The following is a 15674-nucleotide window of genomic DNA, read 5'->3' as shown; positions in this document are numbered from 1 at the left end:
GGAATTCTGGGGTGGGTTTGTCTCAGGTGAGCTATGGCTACATTGCACCAGATAGGAAGAAGCAAGAAATATTGCTTTTAGGAGGGAGTGCAGCATGGGATTTCTACCAGCAGTGTCCTGTGTAACCTGTGCCTCACTACTCTGAACCCTCCCCTGCTCCCCCTTTAACTGCACTAGTGCAGTTCACTGGACAGAAATTGCGTGAGCAAGTTTCAGTGCCACTTTACTGCCTGTGTGCAGCACAGATTTACCAGGTGAGTGGAACTCCTGATGGTGAGACAGCTTGTCTTGAGCTCCATGTTTCTGCATGCCAGGTTTAGGGAGCTGAAAAGGAGCTGATACACTGCAGGCGTGCTCTGGAAGAAAAGCAAGGAACATGGATTGAAGTCTTTGCCAGGCTGATGCACTACACTGTGGACCTACTCCATCCCTGTAATTTTAAAGCATGTTTTTTCCACTATAAAGCAATTCCAACTCATTCAGTAATTCTGAACTAGTAGTTATTGCCATGAAACACCACAGCCTCAGCCAGCAGATCCTTAGCTAGAAAATACAGAGTAGGTCCCTAATTGTCACAGCTTCATCCTTCCATCTTTAGGCTTATCTGGGTCAATTGTCTCTCAGAAAACCTTTTCACTCTGCATGTCTTACACTGAAGATTTGAGGCTCACCAGAAAGATTGCCCTGGAATAAAAGTGCCCCTATGAAATCCATGTGAACTTGTTCAAGGTCTGAGCCTCAAGGGAATTGTCTTGCACATGCTTGCTAGAAGGTTATTAGTGTTATTGATACAGATTTAATTTTTAACTTTTATTCTCCCTTTCCACCTACTGAATATGGTGTACCATATTCACTGCCTGACACATTTAAAGCTTGGCTGGCAATATGTATATGCAAGATCAGCCTGAATGGCAACTGCAGAGCAGGTGTGCCATGAAGGTGTGCCATGAAGGACAGTGATCCACTCTGCCTAACGCCAAGGCAGTCACTCAAGCTGTAGCTGTGCCTGCCGTGGGTGTTGAGATGCAGGGCACAGCTAGCTTAGGGGTCACTGTGATTCCATGTGGTGGCATTCTTGGATTCACTTTTTGTTTTTCAATGGAAGGACAGGACTTCAGAAAACTTAAGCTCCCAAGGATCATGTACAAATGTCAAACAGAATGATTTCCAACAGCATAGTGTTTTCTTTTTCAGCTGCAAGAAATAAATATATCTGTTTAGTAAAAGGAGACCTGAGCCTGATTTCTCACTGAGGTTAAGTATGTAGTGATTGAGGAAGTGCGCTGCATGAAAGGAGATAAAAATCTCTAGTTTAAGGATTTTTAGATGTTCTCCTAGCAAATATGATTCTACAGCTGGCTCTGCCAGGGTTTTCATGGAGGGGGCATGCAGCTGCAAGTGAAACATCAGAAGCTCAGAATCACCATGTGTGGTGTGTATATAGTTATTTATTTGTATAAAATATTATGTTCACTTTATTTTCATCTTTCTATGTTTTAATTGTACATCTGACAAATAGAAATAATAGTATCTTTTGACCTCAGGGGAACCCCTAGTACTGCTAAGATAAATTCATTATTGGTTGCAAACCTCCCTCAGATGCTAAGATAATAAATATATCTTAAACCCTGTAAAGAAATTAGTAATGCTGTATTCAGCTCAGGATTTACATATCATAATAAAAAAAGAGATAAACACCATATACTGGGTACAAGGATTAAAAGAAATGGAGAATATCTTCTGTCTGCTCTGTGAAGTTCACCAAAAGTACTTCTTGAAAATATTTTCCTGTTGTATCATCGTATGTAAGTTTAATAATTTTGGTTCCATGATTTGGATATATATCCTGAGATATATATCCTGAGATATATTAAGTGCTCCTTATCATGTTTTAAAGTTTAGAAAGACTGTTTTCTGTTTGTTTGCAGTCTGATCTCAGAGGCACTTTTTCAGGTAATGATCTGGCGTTTCTGGTGTCCCTTTTTGATGGTTGTTTAAAATGGGAGACGTCCCTTGATTCTGTGCAAAGAGTTCAGCTAATATGTATAATCTTAGTATGTCATATGATCAGTCACATATAACAAATATCAAATAAGAAAGCAGTTGTGTTGTTTTGACTCACTGACTCCAACTAATTTAAATATCTATTTACTGAAAATAAAGTGTAATTAATTTATTAATGTGAAGTTATTGTCAGTGAACAGATCTGCTCCAGACACAGACGTATCTGCAGCTAAAATAGCAGCTGTGTATTTTTAAACCTTACTTGATTTGCTGTCATGACAGGCTGAAAATAAAGATTTACCAAAGTGGACAGACTGTAGACTGTAATTTGCATCTTTTCTTTCCACAGTAGTTTGAGCAGGATTCAATTAAGCATTTCTGTTTTCATTTTTTTGTGTTTTCCTAACCCAGGTCTTAGGAAATTTTGCAGGTTTGAGGGAAACAAGAAGTGCACAGGTCTAGAGAAGTGTTTCATCACCTACCAGATCTGTGTGTCCCCTGCCTCTGGATGTTACGTATCAAACTTACTGAGGCAAGAATTTGTAAACTTTCTGCTCAGGGTTCTGAAAGTTGTAGTGTATGTATTGCCAATAATACCATCAACTAAACCACAGGGCTAGCTAGGTCATCAGTTAAAATAAAGAGCTCCTGATAACTGATATGTTAGAACAGAAGCAGCATTCAAACCTTGATAAATATCAGAAGAATTCTCTGTCCCTTCTTCCTGTCCTCCAGCTTCACAGATTTGACGAGAGGCATAGAAATCATCTATCTGAAAAGCACGACATATACAAGTTAGAGATGAGCTAAACTCAGCTGACAAATACCTGAATAATGATGAAGACTGATTCTGGATATGAATGCTCTGATATGGTTTGTTTTCTTAAACAAAGCATGTATTTCCTTTCTGTATATACATGATTCGGATGGGGTTCATTTGAGCATACAGCAGTGTGAAGGCAGGCTCCTTGCCACGAACTTTGCAATCAGTCCTTTCTTGTGTTTTGGAGAACCATAAGGCCTGTGCCACTGGTATGTTTTTATTTATCAATTGTTTCTCTCCAAGAGTTACTTTTGCAGTGGAAAGTATTGTTCACACATTCATGTTTTCATTGCAGTGTAATGTACCCAGCCTTCCTCTGACCTTAGGCAAGTCAGAGGGAATAGCTGGGACTATTTTTAGAGATTATATTTACAGCAAAATGTTACAAGAATGAGAGCAGCAAGGATGCTGCCAACGTGAAATAAATCCATCTGTATCTCCTGTTTCTCTGAGCCACATAGAAGTAGATGTAACTAAACAGCTTAAAGCAGGACAGATACCACCATAAACCCCATGTATTTAAGGGCTGGATGTGGCTCGGGCCACCCTGGTGTCGCCCCTGCACAGAAGCCAGTGCTTCTCAAGACAAAGTAGGGAATGTTGGAATGGGTAGTAACAAAATACAATTTTTCTTCCTTGCTGTCTCAAGCTCTTTCCATGTGAAGGTATGGAAAGAGCCTTATACTTCAGAGTGTAAGTTTGCCCCTGGGTAAAGGGACACCAAGGACATGTTCCTTTACTCTATAGGACCAAGGGGGAATGGGGTTGATTCATTAGGACGTGTAAATGGTATTGGCCAGCATTGGAAGTTGCAAAGGATGGAACAAGGATGTGTTGAGTGATTAAATTCAAATATGAGTGTGTGGTCCTTAGTGAGTGCAGGAACCAACAAGCATTGCCCTTCCTAGACAACATTCCTTCTCTGGCATTTTTTGTGACTTCCATCGCCAGGGGGTGAAACTGTGAAAGATGAGAAGTTAAGACTACCTTCAAGAACAAGAGGGGAAACATTTCCACAGAGCATCTCTTCCCCTTGAGTTTGAGCCTACTTCCTCTCAGCACAGCTGTCCTCAGGAATGTCACTTAAGCCTGGGGTTGCAAACCCACTCACATCTAGGTAAATGCTACTACTGCATTTTCTTTAACCTTTGGAAAAAACCCAAAGTCTAAATTATTTTACTAAAAATGTCTATTTATCCCAGAGCCAAATGAGTCTGCTTGGCCTGTGGTAGTTCCTACTGCATAGAACGTGTGGTGAGAAGACTGGAAACAGAACTCCAGTTCTTCCTTAGCATTAGCATTTTCCCTTCCACAAAGATTCACAGTAGGCTGAACCAAGCTGGAATGCAGCCCATACGGGATCAGAAAGTCAGGAGTTTTCTAGGTGCAGCAGCTCTTCTTCGAGCCAAGTTACTGATATCAGTTGAAGGTATCCAGAGAAGTAGCTCCAAGTAGAGACTGAGCAACCTCTAGTTCTCTAATTCAACAACTGTGTATAAGGGGAAAGGATCACAGGATGTCCTACATGTTGTCCCTAAACAGCATCTCTTACAGATATTGTTGAAGAAGACTGACAGGCTGGGTGGACCATTGGGTCTGACCCAGAATGTAATTTCTTACGTTCATCAATTTTTTTTACAATAGCAGGCATGCCTTATACTCCATTTACTTGCTCTTGGACTCTGTGCTTCTGTTTCCCCATTCTTTAGGAAGACTTAACAGCTATTGACAGGAATTATTGCAATATTAGAGATATTATGATCAAGCAGTACTAAGAACTTTTGGAAGCAGGCCTCAGAAGTGCATTATTTTTACATTAAACTGATTTAATTGGCTGGGAAAGATCCCAGTCAATAATTAAACCAAAGCCAGTAGTTCATTGTGACACAAAGGGTAATCTGGTAGAGATAACTTTTTATTTAAGGATCATCATACATCATGTTCTTGTACTTCTTTTTGTTGTTGTGCCTCAGCAAAATTGCATGACCTTTTAATAGCAAAGGTTTTTAAGGGCAGGAGAGGAAAAATTACATATATTTTGAAACTACATTAATACGGAAGTATGAGAACGGAACTGCAGTCTTCCCTAAGGAAACATTTAACCTGTTTAGATAATAAATCTGGTTGAAATTTCTGGAGCATTTGGTTTGGCAACTTCAACTTGTATTTCTAATCCAGTCTGTCAGTTGCAAAATGTTGAATTCACGGAGCTGCCTGGGCAGCTGAACAGAGAGAAACTGATATTCTTTATTACTTATTGTCTGGGTCTTCTTTCTCTATCTTCTGTCTCCCTGTGGTGTCTCTAACACCTTAATAAACTGAATCTAAAATATAATCAGTCCAGGATCATCTACTCAGTTCCGCACAGTGTTTGACACTGACTTGTCAGAAGGGTGAACTGAAAAAGTAGAGCAGTGGTTAAATTTTTTTTTGCAGGATCATGTTCTGAAACAAATCCCAAAGGAAGAAAAATGTATTCTTTCTCAAAGAGACACCCTGTAAGAGTCATTCTCAAGCTGATTTCTCTCCTACACCATCACAGGAAGGGAATAGCTCTGATGAGCTTAGTCTTGTGTCACTCCACTCCTGCTCTAACTACACACCACGGTGCTGAGTAGAGCATGCGATAAGCCCCACCTGCCCTCTTTTCCTTCCTATCTGCTTGGCATTCACTGGTGACAGGAAGGGGAAGAAGAGTGAAAGGCAGTTTGGAAAAAAAATGGTGAAAGAAAATGAATGTAACTGGGTGAGATTAACCTTGCAATAAGCCTCCACTGCACTCTGGAGCTTCTCTGCAAAATGTAGACCAAGGCATCACCTTATTCCAGGTTTCAACACCTGAAAGTAGATGTGGCAAATAACCTGCCTGAAGGAAAGTCCCCTGCAGCCTCTGTTCCAGAACTTGCAGGCATCATGTAGGAGCCTAAGGGTAAATAAAGAAAGCAGAGTAAAGAAGGCCAAGCAAATTAGCCTTTACCCAGGCTGCTTTTCACACTGGGAACTGGGATCCTGAAGATAATCCTCACTCTCAGCCTTGCTGGCGTAGAGCAAAGGGAGGTTCACTTTTGTAACATTAATTTCCTTATGGGGAATGACAAGACACGTAGGCCAAATGACCAGATAACTTTTCTGAAGAGAAAAATGAACTTCATCTTTCCTACTCGGTGTTAAAGAAGTGGGAAGCTCCTTCACTGTACCTCTGGCAGTCTTGACTTCTACAGCTTGGTATAGATAGATCAAGTGTAAATACTGGGACAGAAAACAGCTTGCTCCTAAACCCTGGCTGCCTCTGCTGGTCTAATGTATAAGGACCTTATCTATATCCATGACGCTGTGAGGCCACGCTATATCATGGGGATCAGTGCTGATACATATGGGGCTGGCAGCCATTTGACCACAGTCTTATTCCCTCTAGAAGTGCATGTGAGCACCTAATGCAAAAACCATGCATGGGCACAGAGGGTCTGTGTGGCTCCTTCGGGCAATAACTGTTGTCTTCTTGTCTTTGCTACACACAGAACCGGGCTCAGAAAGCTCCCTCTGGGCAGCACAGGCACTGTGAGAGATGTTTCAATCGGCACTGCCACGCACCAATTGAGCCCTCCATCTCCTGCATGGTGATCAGCTGCCGCTTTCACTGTGGAGCCACCTTCCACATGTGCAAGGAGGAGGAGCACCAATTGCTCTGTCCCTTAGAGCAGGTCTCCTGCCTCAATTCAGCCTACGGCTGCCCTTTTTCCATGGCCCGCTTTAAGCTGGGGAAGCACCTCCAGGTCTGTCCAGCCAGCGTTGTCTGCTGTTCGATGGAGTGGAATCGCTGGCCCAACGTGGATTCAGACACAACCCTCCACAAGAACATTATGAAGGAGACCTTGAATGAAGAGTGTCTGGACACAGCCTTGGCACTCAGAGACCAGAAGATACTATTCAGGACTTTGAAAATAGCTGATTTGTTTCCAGAGTGGAGGAAAAAGGATGAAGTGCAAGAGCTAATGGACGAAGCCATAGGTGGGGAAGAAGGTGCTGTGGGAGGAGTAGCCTGTGGTTCCCAAGAAGGCAACAACCAGTTGTCTGAACTCAGTCAACGTGAGCGTGAAGATCTGGCAAAAGACAAAGAGGGAATGGATCTGGGGAGTTACAAAACCTGGGAGAATATGTTCAGCAAAGAGCTCCTGGCTTGCAAGGTAACGGGCACAGCAGACAGCACGGGACAAAAGGCGGAGGAGGCTTCCAAGAAAACAGTGTCAGCCCCACAAGCTGCCAGCTCCTCAGAGCAGGCAAAGGAAGTACCTGGGAGTGCAGAGGAGGCAAAAGAGCAAAAGTCTGAACAAGTAACACCAAATACAGAAATGACAGGACTGGCTCCCTGGCAAGAAGGAGTCCTGGAGAGGCTGAAGAAGGAAGTTGGCGTAGGTGATTACAACATGTATCTGGTCCACCATGGGGGAATGCTGATCCGCTTTGGCCAGCTAGCTGCTTGCACTCCCAAAGAAAAAGACTTTGTCTATGGGAACTTGGAAGCTCAGGAAGTAAAAACTGTCTACACCTTCAAAGTGCCAGTTAGTTACTGTGGCAAAAGAGCACGACTAGGAGATGCACTGGGGCATAGGATGGCAACTTCAGACAAGTCAGTGGATACCTCAGAACTGGGAATAAACCTAGAAGATCTACCTAAGGCAAATATAGTTGAAGCCACACTGCTGTGTGCACTGGAAAAAGAGCTGAAAGGCCATGAGATCTCCGAAGCAAGAGGTATTGATGGACTTTTTGTGGATTTTGCAACACAAACATACAGCTTTCCCCTGGAGCCCTTCTCCTCCAATGCTGTTCTAGCAGATATTCTGGATGAAGAAAGCCCACCAGAACTGCATGTGGAGCTCTACACTGAATGTGTAACCAGAAGACACAACAAAAGCAGTTCAGCTTTCACATTCACTTGCAGTCATTTCTTCAGGAGAGACGAGTTCCCATCCCACTTCAAGAATGTGCACACTGACATCCAGTCATGTCTGGATGGATGGTTCCAGCATCGCTGCCCGCTGGCCTACTTGGGATGTACTTTTGTTCAAAATCACTTCCGTCCTGAGGGTCTTAAGGCCAAGGTTATATACAGCAAACCTCTCAAGTCATTTGCTATTAAGCCAGAGGTAGACACTGTCCTTGCTGAATCAGGAAAGTTCAATCCCACAGTGGCTAATCGAGGGAGAAATATGGACTTGCTGAGCAGCCTCCCAGTGGAAGTGCTCAAGTACATTGCAGGGTTCCTGGACAGCTTCAGTTTATCTCAGCTATCGCAAGTGTCAGTGCTGATGAGGGACATCTGCGCCACTCTTCTTCAAGAGAGGGGAATGGTCCTGCTGGTCTGGGAGAAAAAGAGATATTCCCATGGTGGTACTTCGTGGAAAGCTCGCAAAAAGGCAAGTGACTGTGATGCTGGGGAAAAGACAGCTATGGGTTCTCTCCAGGTAAAACACAAGCATAGTAAGTGATGCTGTGTGGAAACATGTGGATGTGGGGAAGGTCCATGAGGTTTTGAATTTGCACCATAGTTGTCAGGGATCAGGGCTGTGAAATGTAGTACATCTAGTGAAAATAGGAAGTTGTAAATGGCTATCTTCTGACTAGTGGGAATTCCCCACTCAAGCTTGTCTTGGGTAACCTTTTTGCATGTGAACTGTTTTTAGGCACTGGGAACTGGGAATTTCTGATACTTAAGGGTTACACATGGAGTTTTGAAGAACTTGGTGTTCATACTTTTCTTTTGGTTGTTCTCTACAAGCCTATCTAGGGTATGTCAGACTAAAACGTGCTTTAGACTACCAAAAAGGTGAAGAACAAGGAGCCATAGCCAGGAAAAGTGTTTGCATCAACCCCCAGAGTCTGCCTCTTGGGTTGTGAGAGCCCTGAGGAAGCAGCATGGGGATAGGAAGCTGCCCTCTACAAAGCTGGTCTCCCACTCTTTGTGCTGGAAAATTACCACCCTTATTGGCTCTTTATGTACTCTGAAAGAAACATAAATACAGCTCAGTCTTAGTCCTAGTTGAACAATAGTTATTGCAGTTTGTCCCTGCCCGTGGCAGGGGGGTTGGAACTAAATGATCAAGGTCCTTTCCAACCCTAACTATTCTATGATTCTATGATTATTTTCTAACCAATAGCTCTGCAGCTGCTCTAACATAAAGCTGTTTGAAAGAATAACACGAGAGACCTCAGCATGACTGAGCAGACAAGACAGAAATCTAGGAACAAATAATTTTGAGATCCAGGGAAGACCCCCAGAAACATCTAAGGACCTGGCTTTCAAGCAGAGCCCTGAAGTTCTCCACCTATTGATTCTTATCAAACAGAAGCTTAGCAGTGTATGACTAAGAGAGAAAACATGAAGCACAGTGAATTCGAAATCTGTGTAACAAAGTTTGGTGGCTGCAAGTTGAATTAGCCCATTCCAAAACAGGAATTAGCCACTGAAATGGTTTACCAAAGGATGTGGCTTCCTTCAGTAAAAGGAAGACATTCCAGCTGAGCAATTATATAGCAATTAACTTCTGTTACTGTAGCACAATTTCAAACCAGCAGCATTGAATTTAAGGACTGTCAATGCTTTTCATGTTAGCTCTGTGTATTGACCACAGGAATCTTTTTTCCAGTGCAGACTCCACTTGAAAACTTTCTCTTTGTAACTAGCCTGAATTTCTGGGCTACTGTCTATAATAGCTATGACTACTTAGGGCTAGGACAGAGTCAGCCAATCTTAAGCACAGAATCATAGAGTAGTTAGGGTTGGAAAGGACCTTAAGATCACCTAGTTCCAGCCCCCCTGCCATGGGCAAGGACACCTCCCACTAAACCACGTCACCCAAGGCTCTGTCCAACCTGGCCTTGAACACTGCCAGGGATGGAGCATTCACAACTTCCCTGGGCAACCCATTCCAGTGCCTCACCACCCTAACAGTAAAGAACTTCTTCCTTATGTCCAATCTAAACTTCACCTGTTTAAGTTTTAACCCATTACCCCTTGTCCTCTCACTACAATCCCTAATGAAGAGTCCCTCCCCAGCATCCTTATAGGCCCCCTTCAGATACTGGAAGGCTGCTATGAGGTCTGTGCGCAGCCTTCTCTTCTCCAGGCTGAACAGCCCCAACTTTCTCAGCCTATCTTCATACTGGAGGTGCTCCAGTCCCCTGATCCCACATACTGTCCTTCCCCAGGAAGAAAAATTTTTAAGGGGAAGAAATCTACTATGACTTTAAAAATTATTTTGATTTAATGGTATACAGCAAATATCAGAGTAATCTAATCACAGTCTTATCACTATATGCTAGCTTACCACTAAATGGTACATTGTATCACTGCAAACAGAATCAGAAAATCTTAACTGCACATTTCTATACTTTACAAGCTTGTATGTCCTCTAGGAATAACTTTACCCTTAGATTTCCTAGGCTGCTTCTTGGGTGGGGTAACAACAGTGTTGTAATGCTAATTACTTTCAAGTTGCTGATAGATGCTTTGGAAGGCAGGTTTCTTTGAGATATGTATCACACAAGCATGCTGTAGTCACTTTGCTTTACAGTATCACAGTATCACAGTATGTTAGAGATTGGAAGGGACCTCAAAAGATCATCTAGTCCAATCCTCCTGCCAGAGCAGGAACACCTAGATAAGGTTACACAGGAATGTGTCCAGGCGGGTTTTGAATGTCTCCAGAGAAGGAGACTCCACAACCTCCCTGGGCAGCCTGTTCCAATGTTCTGTCACCCTCACTGAGAAGAAGTTTCTTCTCAAGTTTAAGTGGAACCTCTTGTGTTCCAGTTTATACCCATTACCCCTTGTCTTATCATTGTTAGCCATTGAGAAGAGCCTGGCTCCATCCTCATGACACTCCCCCTTTATATATTTATATACACTAATAAGGTCCCCCCGCAGTCTCCTCTTCTCCAAACTATAGAGACCCAGCTCCCTCAGCCTTTCCTCATAAGGGAGATGCTCCACTCCCTTAATCATCTTTGTCGCCCTGCGCTGGACTCTCTCCAGCAGGTCCCTGTCCTTCTTGAACTGAGGGGCCCAGAACTGGACACAATATTCCAGATGCGGTCTCACCAGGGCAGAGTAGAGGGGAAGGAGGACCTCTCTCGACCTACTGACCACCCCCCTTCTAATACACCCCAGGATGCCATTGGCCTTCTTGGCCACAAGGGCACAGTGTTGGCTCATGGTCATCCTGTCATCCACTAGGACCCCCAGGTCCCTCTCCCCTACACTACTCTCTAACAGGTCGTTCCCCAACCTATATTGGAACCTGGGGTTGTTCCTGCCCAGATGCAGGACTCTACACTTTCCCTTGTTATATTTCATCAAGTTTCTCCCTGCCCAACTCTCCAGCCTGTCCAGGTCACGCTGGATGGCAGCACAGCCTTCTGGCATGTCAGCCACTCCTCCCAGCTTAGTGTCATCAGCAAACTTGCTGACAGTACACTCAATTCCCTCATCTAAATCATTGATGAATATATTAAATAATACTGGTCCCAATACTGACCCTTGAGGCACTCCACTAGATACAGGCCTCCAACTGGACTCCACCCCATAGACTACAACTCTCTGGCTTCTGTCCTTCAGCCAGTTTGCAGTCCATCTCACTACCTGATCATCCAGGCCACACTTTCTCAATTTAGCTATGAGGATGCTGTGGGAGACTGTGTCAAATGCTTTGCTGAAGTCAAGGTAGACCACATCCACCGCTCTGCCATCATCCATCCACAATGTTATTTCCTCATAAAAGGCTATGAGGTTGGTCAAGCATGACTTCCCCTTGGTAAAGCCATGTTGACTGCCCCTCATAACCCTCTTATCCTTGACATGCCTTAAGATGGCATCAAGGATAAGGTGTTCCATCACTTTCCCAGGGATGGAGGTGAGGCTGACCGGTCTATAGTTACCCGGGTCCTCCTTCTTGCCCTTTTTGAAGACTGGAGTGACATTTGCTTTCCTCCAGTCCTCAGGCACCTCTCCCGTTTCCCAAGACTTGGTAAAGATGATGGAGAGTGGTCTAGCAATGACTTCCGCCAGTTCCCTCAGCACCCGCGGGTGCATCCCATCTGGACCCATGGATTTATGGATGTCCAGATTGCTCAACTGGTCCCTAACCCATTCCTCATGGACTAAGGCAAACTGCTCCAGTGACCTGACTTCATCTGAGGTCTCAGGAGTACAGGGCTCTTCAGGACTGCCTCCGGCAGAATAGACTGAGACAAAGGCAGCATTCAATAACTCTGCCATCTCAGTATCTTCTGTCACCAGGGCACCCATCCCATTCACCAGTGGGCCAGCCTTGCCTCTGGTGTTAGTTTTATCAGCTATGTATTTGAAAAAGCTCTTTCTGTTGTCCTTGACCCCTCTGGCCAGATTTAATTCTAAGGAGGCCTTAGCCATCCTAGCTGCCTTCCTACATCCTCTAGCAGCAGCCTTATATTCCTCCCGAGTGGCCAGCCCCTCCTTCCATGACCTATAAACTCTGCTCTTCCACTTGAGCATACCCAGCAGTTCCTTTTTTAGCCACGCAGGTCTCCTGGCCCTCTTCCTTGACTTCCTACGTGTCGGGATGCTCTGCTCTTGAGCTTGGAATAAGCAATTCTTGAATGTCAACCAACTATCTTGGGCCCCTTTACCTTCAAGCAGCCTTGCCCATGGGACTTCCCCTAGCAATTGCTTGAAAAGGCCAAAGTTTGCCCTGCTAAAGTCCAGGGTTGCAATTCTACTTGCTATTCTACTGGTCCTACCACACAAGATCCTGAATTCCACCATCTCGTGGTCGCTGCAACCAAGGCAGCCCTCAACCTTTACTGCTTCGACCAGACCCTCCTTGTTAGTGAGGATGAGATCCAGCAGCGCTCCTCTCCTGGTTGGCTGATCCACCATTTGGATGAGGAAGTTATCATCCATACACTGGAGGAACCTCCTGGACTGTGGCTGGGTTGCTGAGTAGTCCTTCCAGCAAACATCAGGGAAATTAAAGTCCCCCACGACGACCACGTCCTGTGACTGTGAGGCCGCTCTCAGCTGCCTGTAGAAGGCCTCGTCAACTTCCTCACCCTGATCTGGTGGCCTGTAACAGACACCCACAACAGTATCGCCCCTGCCAGCCTGCCCCTTAATTCTCACCCACAGACTCTCAACTTGCTCATCCCCTGTTCCTGGACAGAGCTCAGTACTTTGCAGCTGCTCTCGCACATAAAGAGCAACCCCACCACCCCGCCTGGCTGGCCTGTCTTTCCTGAAAAGGACATAGCCCTCCATGAGTATATTCCAGTCATGTGAGCTGTCCCACCACGTCTCTGTAATTGCCACCAGATCATAATCTCCTGACTTAACACAGGTCTCCAACTCCTCCTGCTTATTTCCCATGCTGCACGCATTGGTGTATAGGCATTTCAAGGAGGGAGCTGAGCTCACCAATTTCACCCTAGGATTATAGGAGGCCTCTCAGTCTTCATCAATCCTAGAGTGCTGCCCTGCTGGGGCAAGCCCAGTTACAACCCCATCCCCCTTCGAATCTAGTTTAAAGCTCTCCATATAAAGATCTTTATAAACATCTTGCATCATCATCTTGATGGAGTTTTCTCTAGAGGTGCAGTGTCGAGTGTCCTGGATTTGCTCATGCCCTGCACTGGATTGATACCAAAAACTGTAGAAGGATACTTTCCCATTAAAAGTGGCAGATGAGGATTAAAGCAGCAAAACGAGGAAGTACAAGGTCCACAACAGTACAGACCCCATTTTTACTTGTTATGCCAGCCCTGCACAATCACATGTTCACTAGCCTGTCCGGTACAAGTGATGCACCCCCACTACAAGCATATATAGATTTTCAAACTCCTATTTTTTCCAACATCCATTCTCTCTCTTCCCAATTTCTCTCCCCTTTTCCGTATTAGATCTGGCAATTCAGCAGCCTGTTCTCCAGAGTTAACAAATGGCAGCGCAACGACGTCGTGTGCATGGCGGAGCACCTGAAGAATTGTCCCTTCTACCAAGTGGAGCACAAGACGGACCCTGTGTTGCTGACGGGCATGTGTGAATCAAGAGAGCAGATTCAAAAGACTTTGGTTTCTACTTTCAAGCACAGAGTCTGAATAACCTGCTCTGCCTCTGCCACACTCCTTTCAGGGCCCTTGAAAAGAAGATCTGGGAATTTGGGTGTAAAGATTGTTGCTTCCAACCCTCCTTTGGACATACAAAAATGGCTTCTCCCCAGCTGTGTTTGAAACAGCCTGCATATTTTCTTTTTGTTTTTTCCTGTATTAATTTCATTGTTAAAACTTCATTCACTGCTCACTGATAGCACGTGCTTTCTGTTTATGTTTCCATTCCTTACTGAATACAGCATCCCAAAAAATAAGCAATAAGGATCTTGCTTGAAAACAGCATCTTCGCAACCTTGAAGGAAGGCTGCTGCTCCTGCCACATCCCTGAGAGAAGCAAGATCAGTTAATGTACATAGTTCAACTAGGTCTGAAACACCTTAGTTTTGGGGTGGAAAGCCAAGTTCTAAGAGCACAGGTAGATGCCCTCCTGCCTAGCAGACCTAGGGACTGCTAATCTAATTCTGAGACATCGGCAAAAGAGAAATGACCCTTCAGAATTAATTGAATTAATTGGAACTCCAGTGAGGACTCAGGAATTCACTGCACAGCCACAGACCATCATTTAGGACCCTGATTCATCCAAGCGTGCCTAGTTGAGCACAAACCTAAAGCTGAGCTTTCAAACCAAACCAAACCAAAGCAGACAAACATGCTCTTTGTTAGAAACAATCAAGTAGCAAACAGTTTAAGGGGCTCAAGTGACTTCTTGTATTTTTCAGTTAATAACTTCCTCTGGTTTATTTCAAAATACATTGAAGCCATCAAAGAATATTCAGAGTAACTTTCAGAATTTCTTACCTACTCGGTGTTGCAGTTGTCCACTGCAAGTTGTAATTGCAAGCAACTGTGAACAATATGTCAAAGACATATTATTCTTTTCTGTAAAAGAAAAAGCATGCAGCAACCCATTCCGTAATGGTAAAGATAACGTTTGCTTCAGTTAAATGGGCTGGAGTACAGGATTTTTGCCCTTTTTTACAGAGCAGAAAAGTGGTTAGAATTTGGTTTTTTTTTTTTTAATAAATACACTGATTTAAAACGAGAATGTGATTGTTGAGGCAACAGATTAAAAGAAAGCAGGCATGTTCCCAGGAATGTCTGTCTTATTGCACTATTTAAACCCATTTCAGTGGTGCTAGTTAGAAATGCCATGGTGGTGGTGGTGGTGGTGGGTGGGATTCCTCTGAAATTGTTGTAAACTGATTTGACAGCTTAAAGCCACTGCACATCCATAGAGGCACTGACTCACACCCCTTTCTCTTTTAAGCTAGTAGCCAGAAGTGTGAGCTTAGGACATGAGGTCTGGCTTTCATCTCACTGTATCAGGCAGGAGAACCTTGCCAGGAGCTGGGACATCTGCTGGCCTGACATCACCACTCTCCTCACCTGCACTGGCCAGGTGAAAATTGGCCTCGGTGGATGGACACACACCGCATTTGCTATCACTGGTCTCGGTGCAGATCTGGGATGAGACAGCTGTGCCAGAAAGAGCCTTCTCTTACCGACAAAGGTTGCTGATGAAGCTGAGCTGAGTGCTTGGTAATCAGCGTGGTGACCGAAACCATGCTGAGTGCAGCTCGTCCTTGTCTACACTTGCATTTTAAGTGGTCCCTGTGAGATTTGTAACCATACAAGGATATTTTTCTTCTCTAGACATACGCCCTCAGGAACATATTGTCTGAATTGTGGGGACAGGGGATTGATC

The 15674-nt window shown here is 44.4% G+C and overlaps 2 protein-coding genes across 2 annotated transcripts in view; one reads left to right on the top strand and one right to left on the bottom strand.

Annotated features, from left to right (window-relative positions):
- Positions 1–250: 250 nt before the first annotated feature.
- Positions 251–15674, bottom strand: part of VAMP1 (vesicle associated membrane protein 1) — a 49495-nt gene continuing 34071 nt past the window's right edge. The window contains exons 4-5 of the transcript XR_013956455.1: positions 2692–2776; positions 251–356 (exon numbers count right to left, since the gene is read on the bottom strand). The gene's annotated coding sequence lies outside the window, so the exon portion shown is untranslated. The remainder of the gene's footprint in view (positions 357–2691; positions 2777–15674) is intronic.
- FBXO40 (F-box protein 40) lies at positions 5547–13957 on the top strand (the record flags this gene model as incomplete). Its single annotated transcript, XM_080612671.1, has 3 exons — positions 5547–5573; positions 6346–8244; positions 13760–13957. 3 exons carry the CDS (start codon positions 5547–5549, stop codon positions 13955–13957), a joined length of 2124 nt encoding a protein of 707 aa, XP_080468797.1.

Source organism: Psittacula echo, assembly GCF_963264785.1.
Source record: "Psittacula echo genome assembly, chromosome: 3".
Classification (NCBI taxonomy): domain Eukaryota; kingdom Metazoa; phylum Chordata; class Aves; order Psittaciformes; family Psittacidae; genus Psittacula; species Psittacula echo.
The sequence above is the reverse complement of the archived record's forward strand: the minus strand, read 5'-3'. Positions and strand labels throughout refer to the sequence as shown.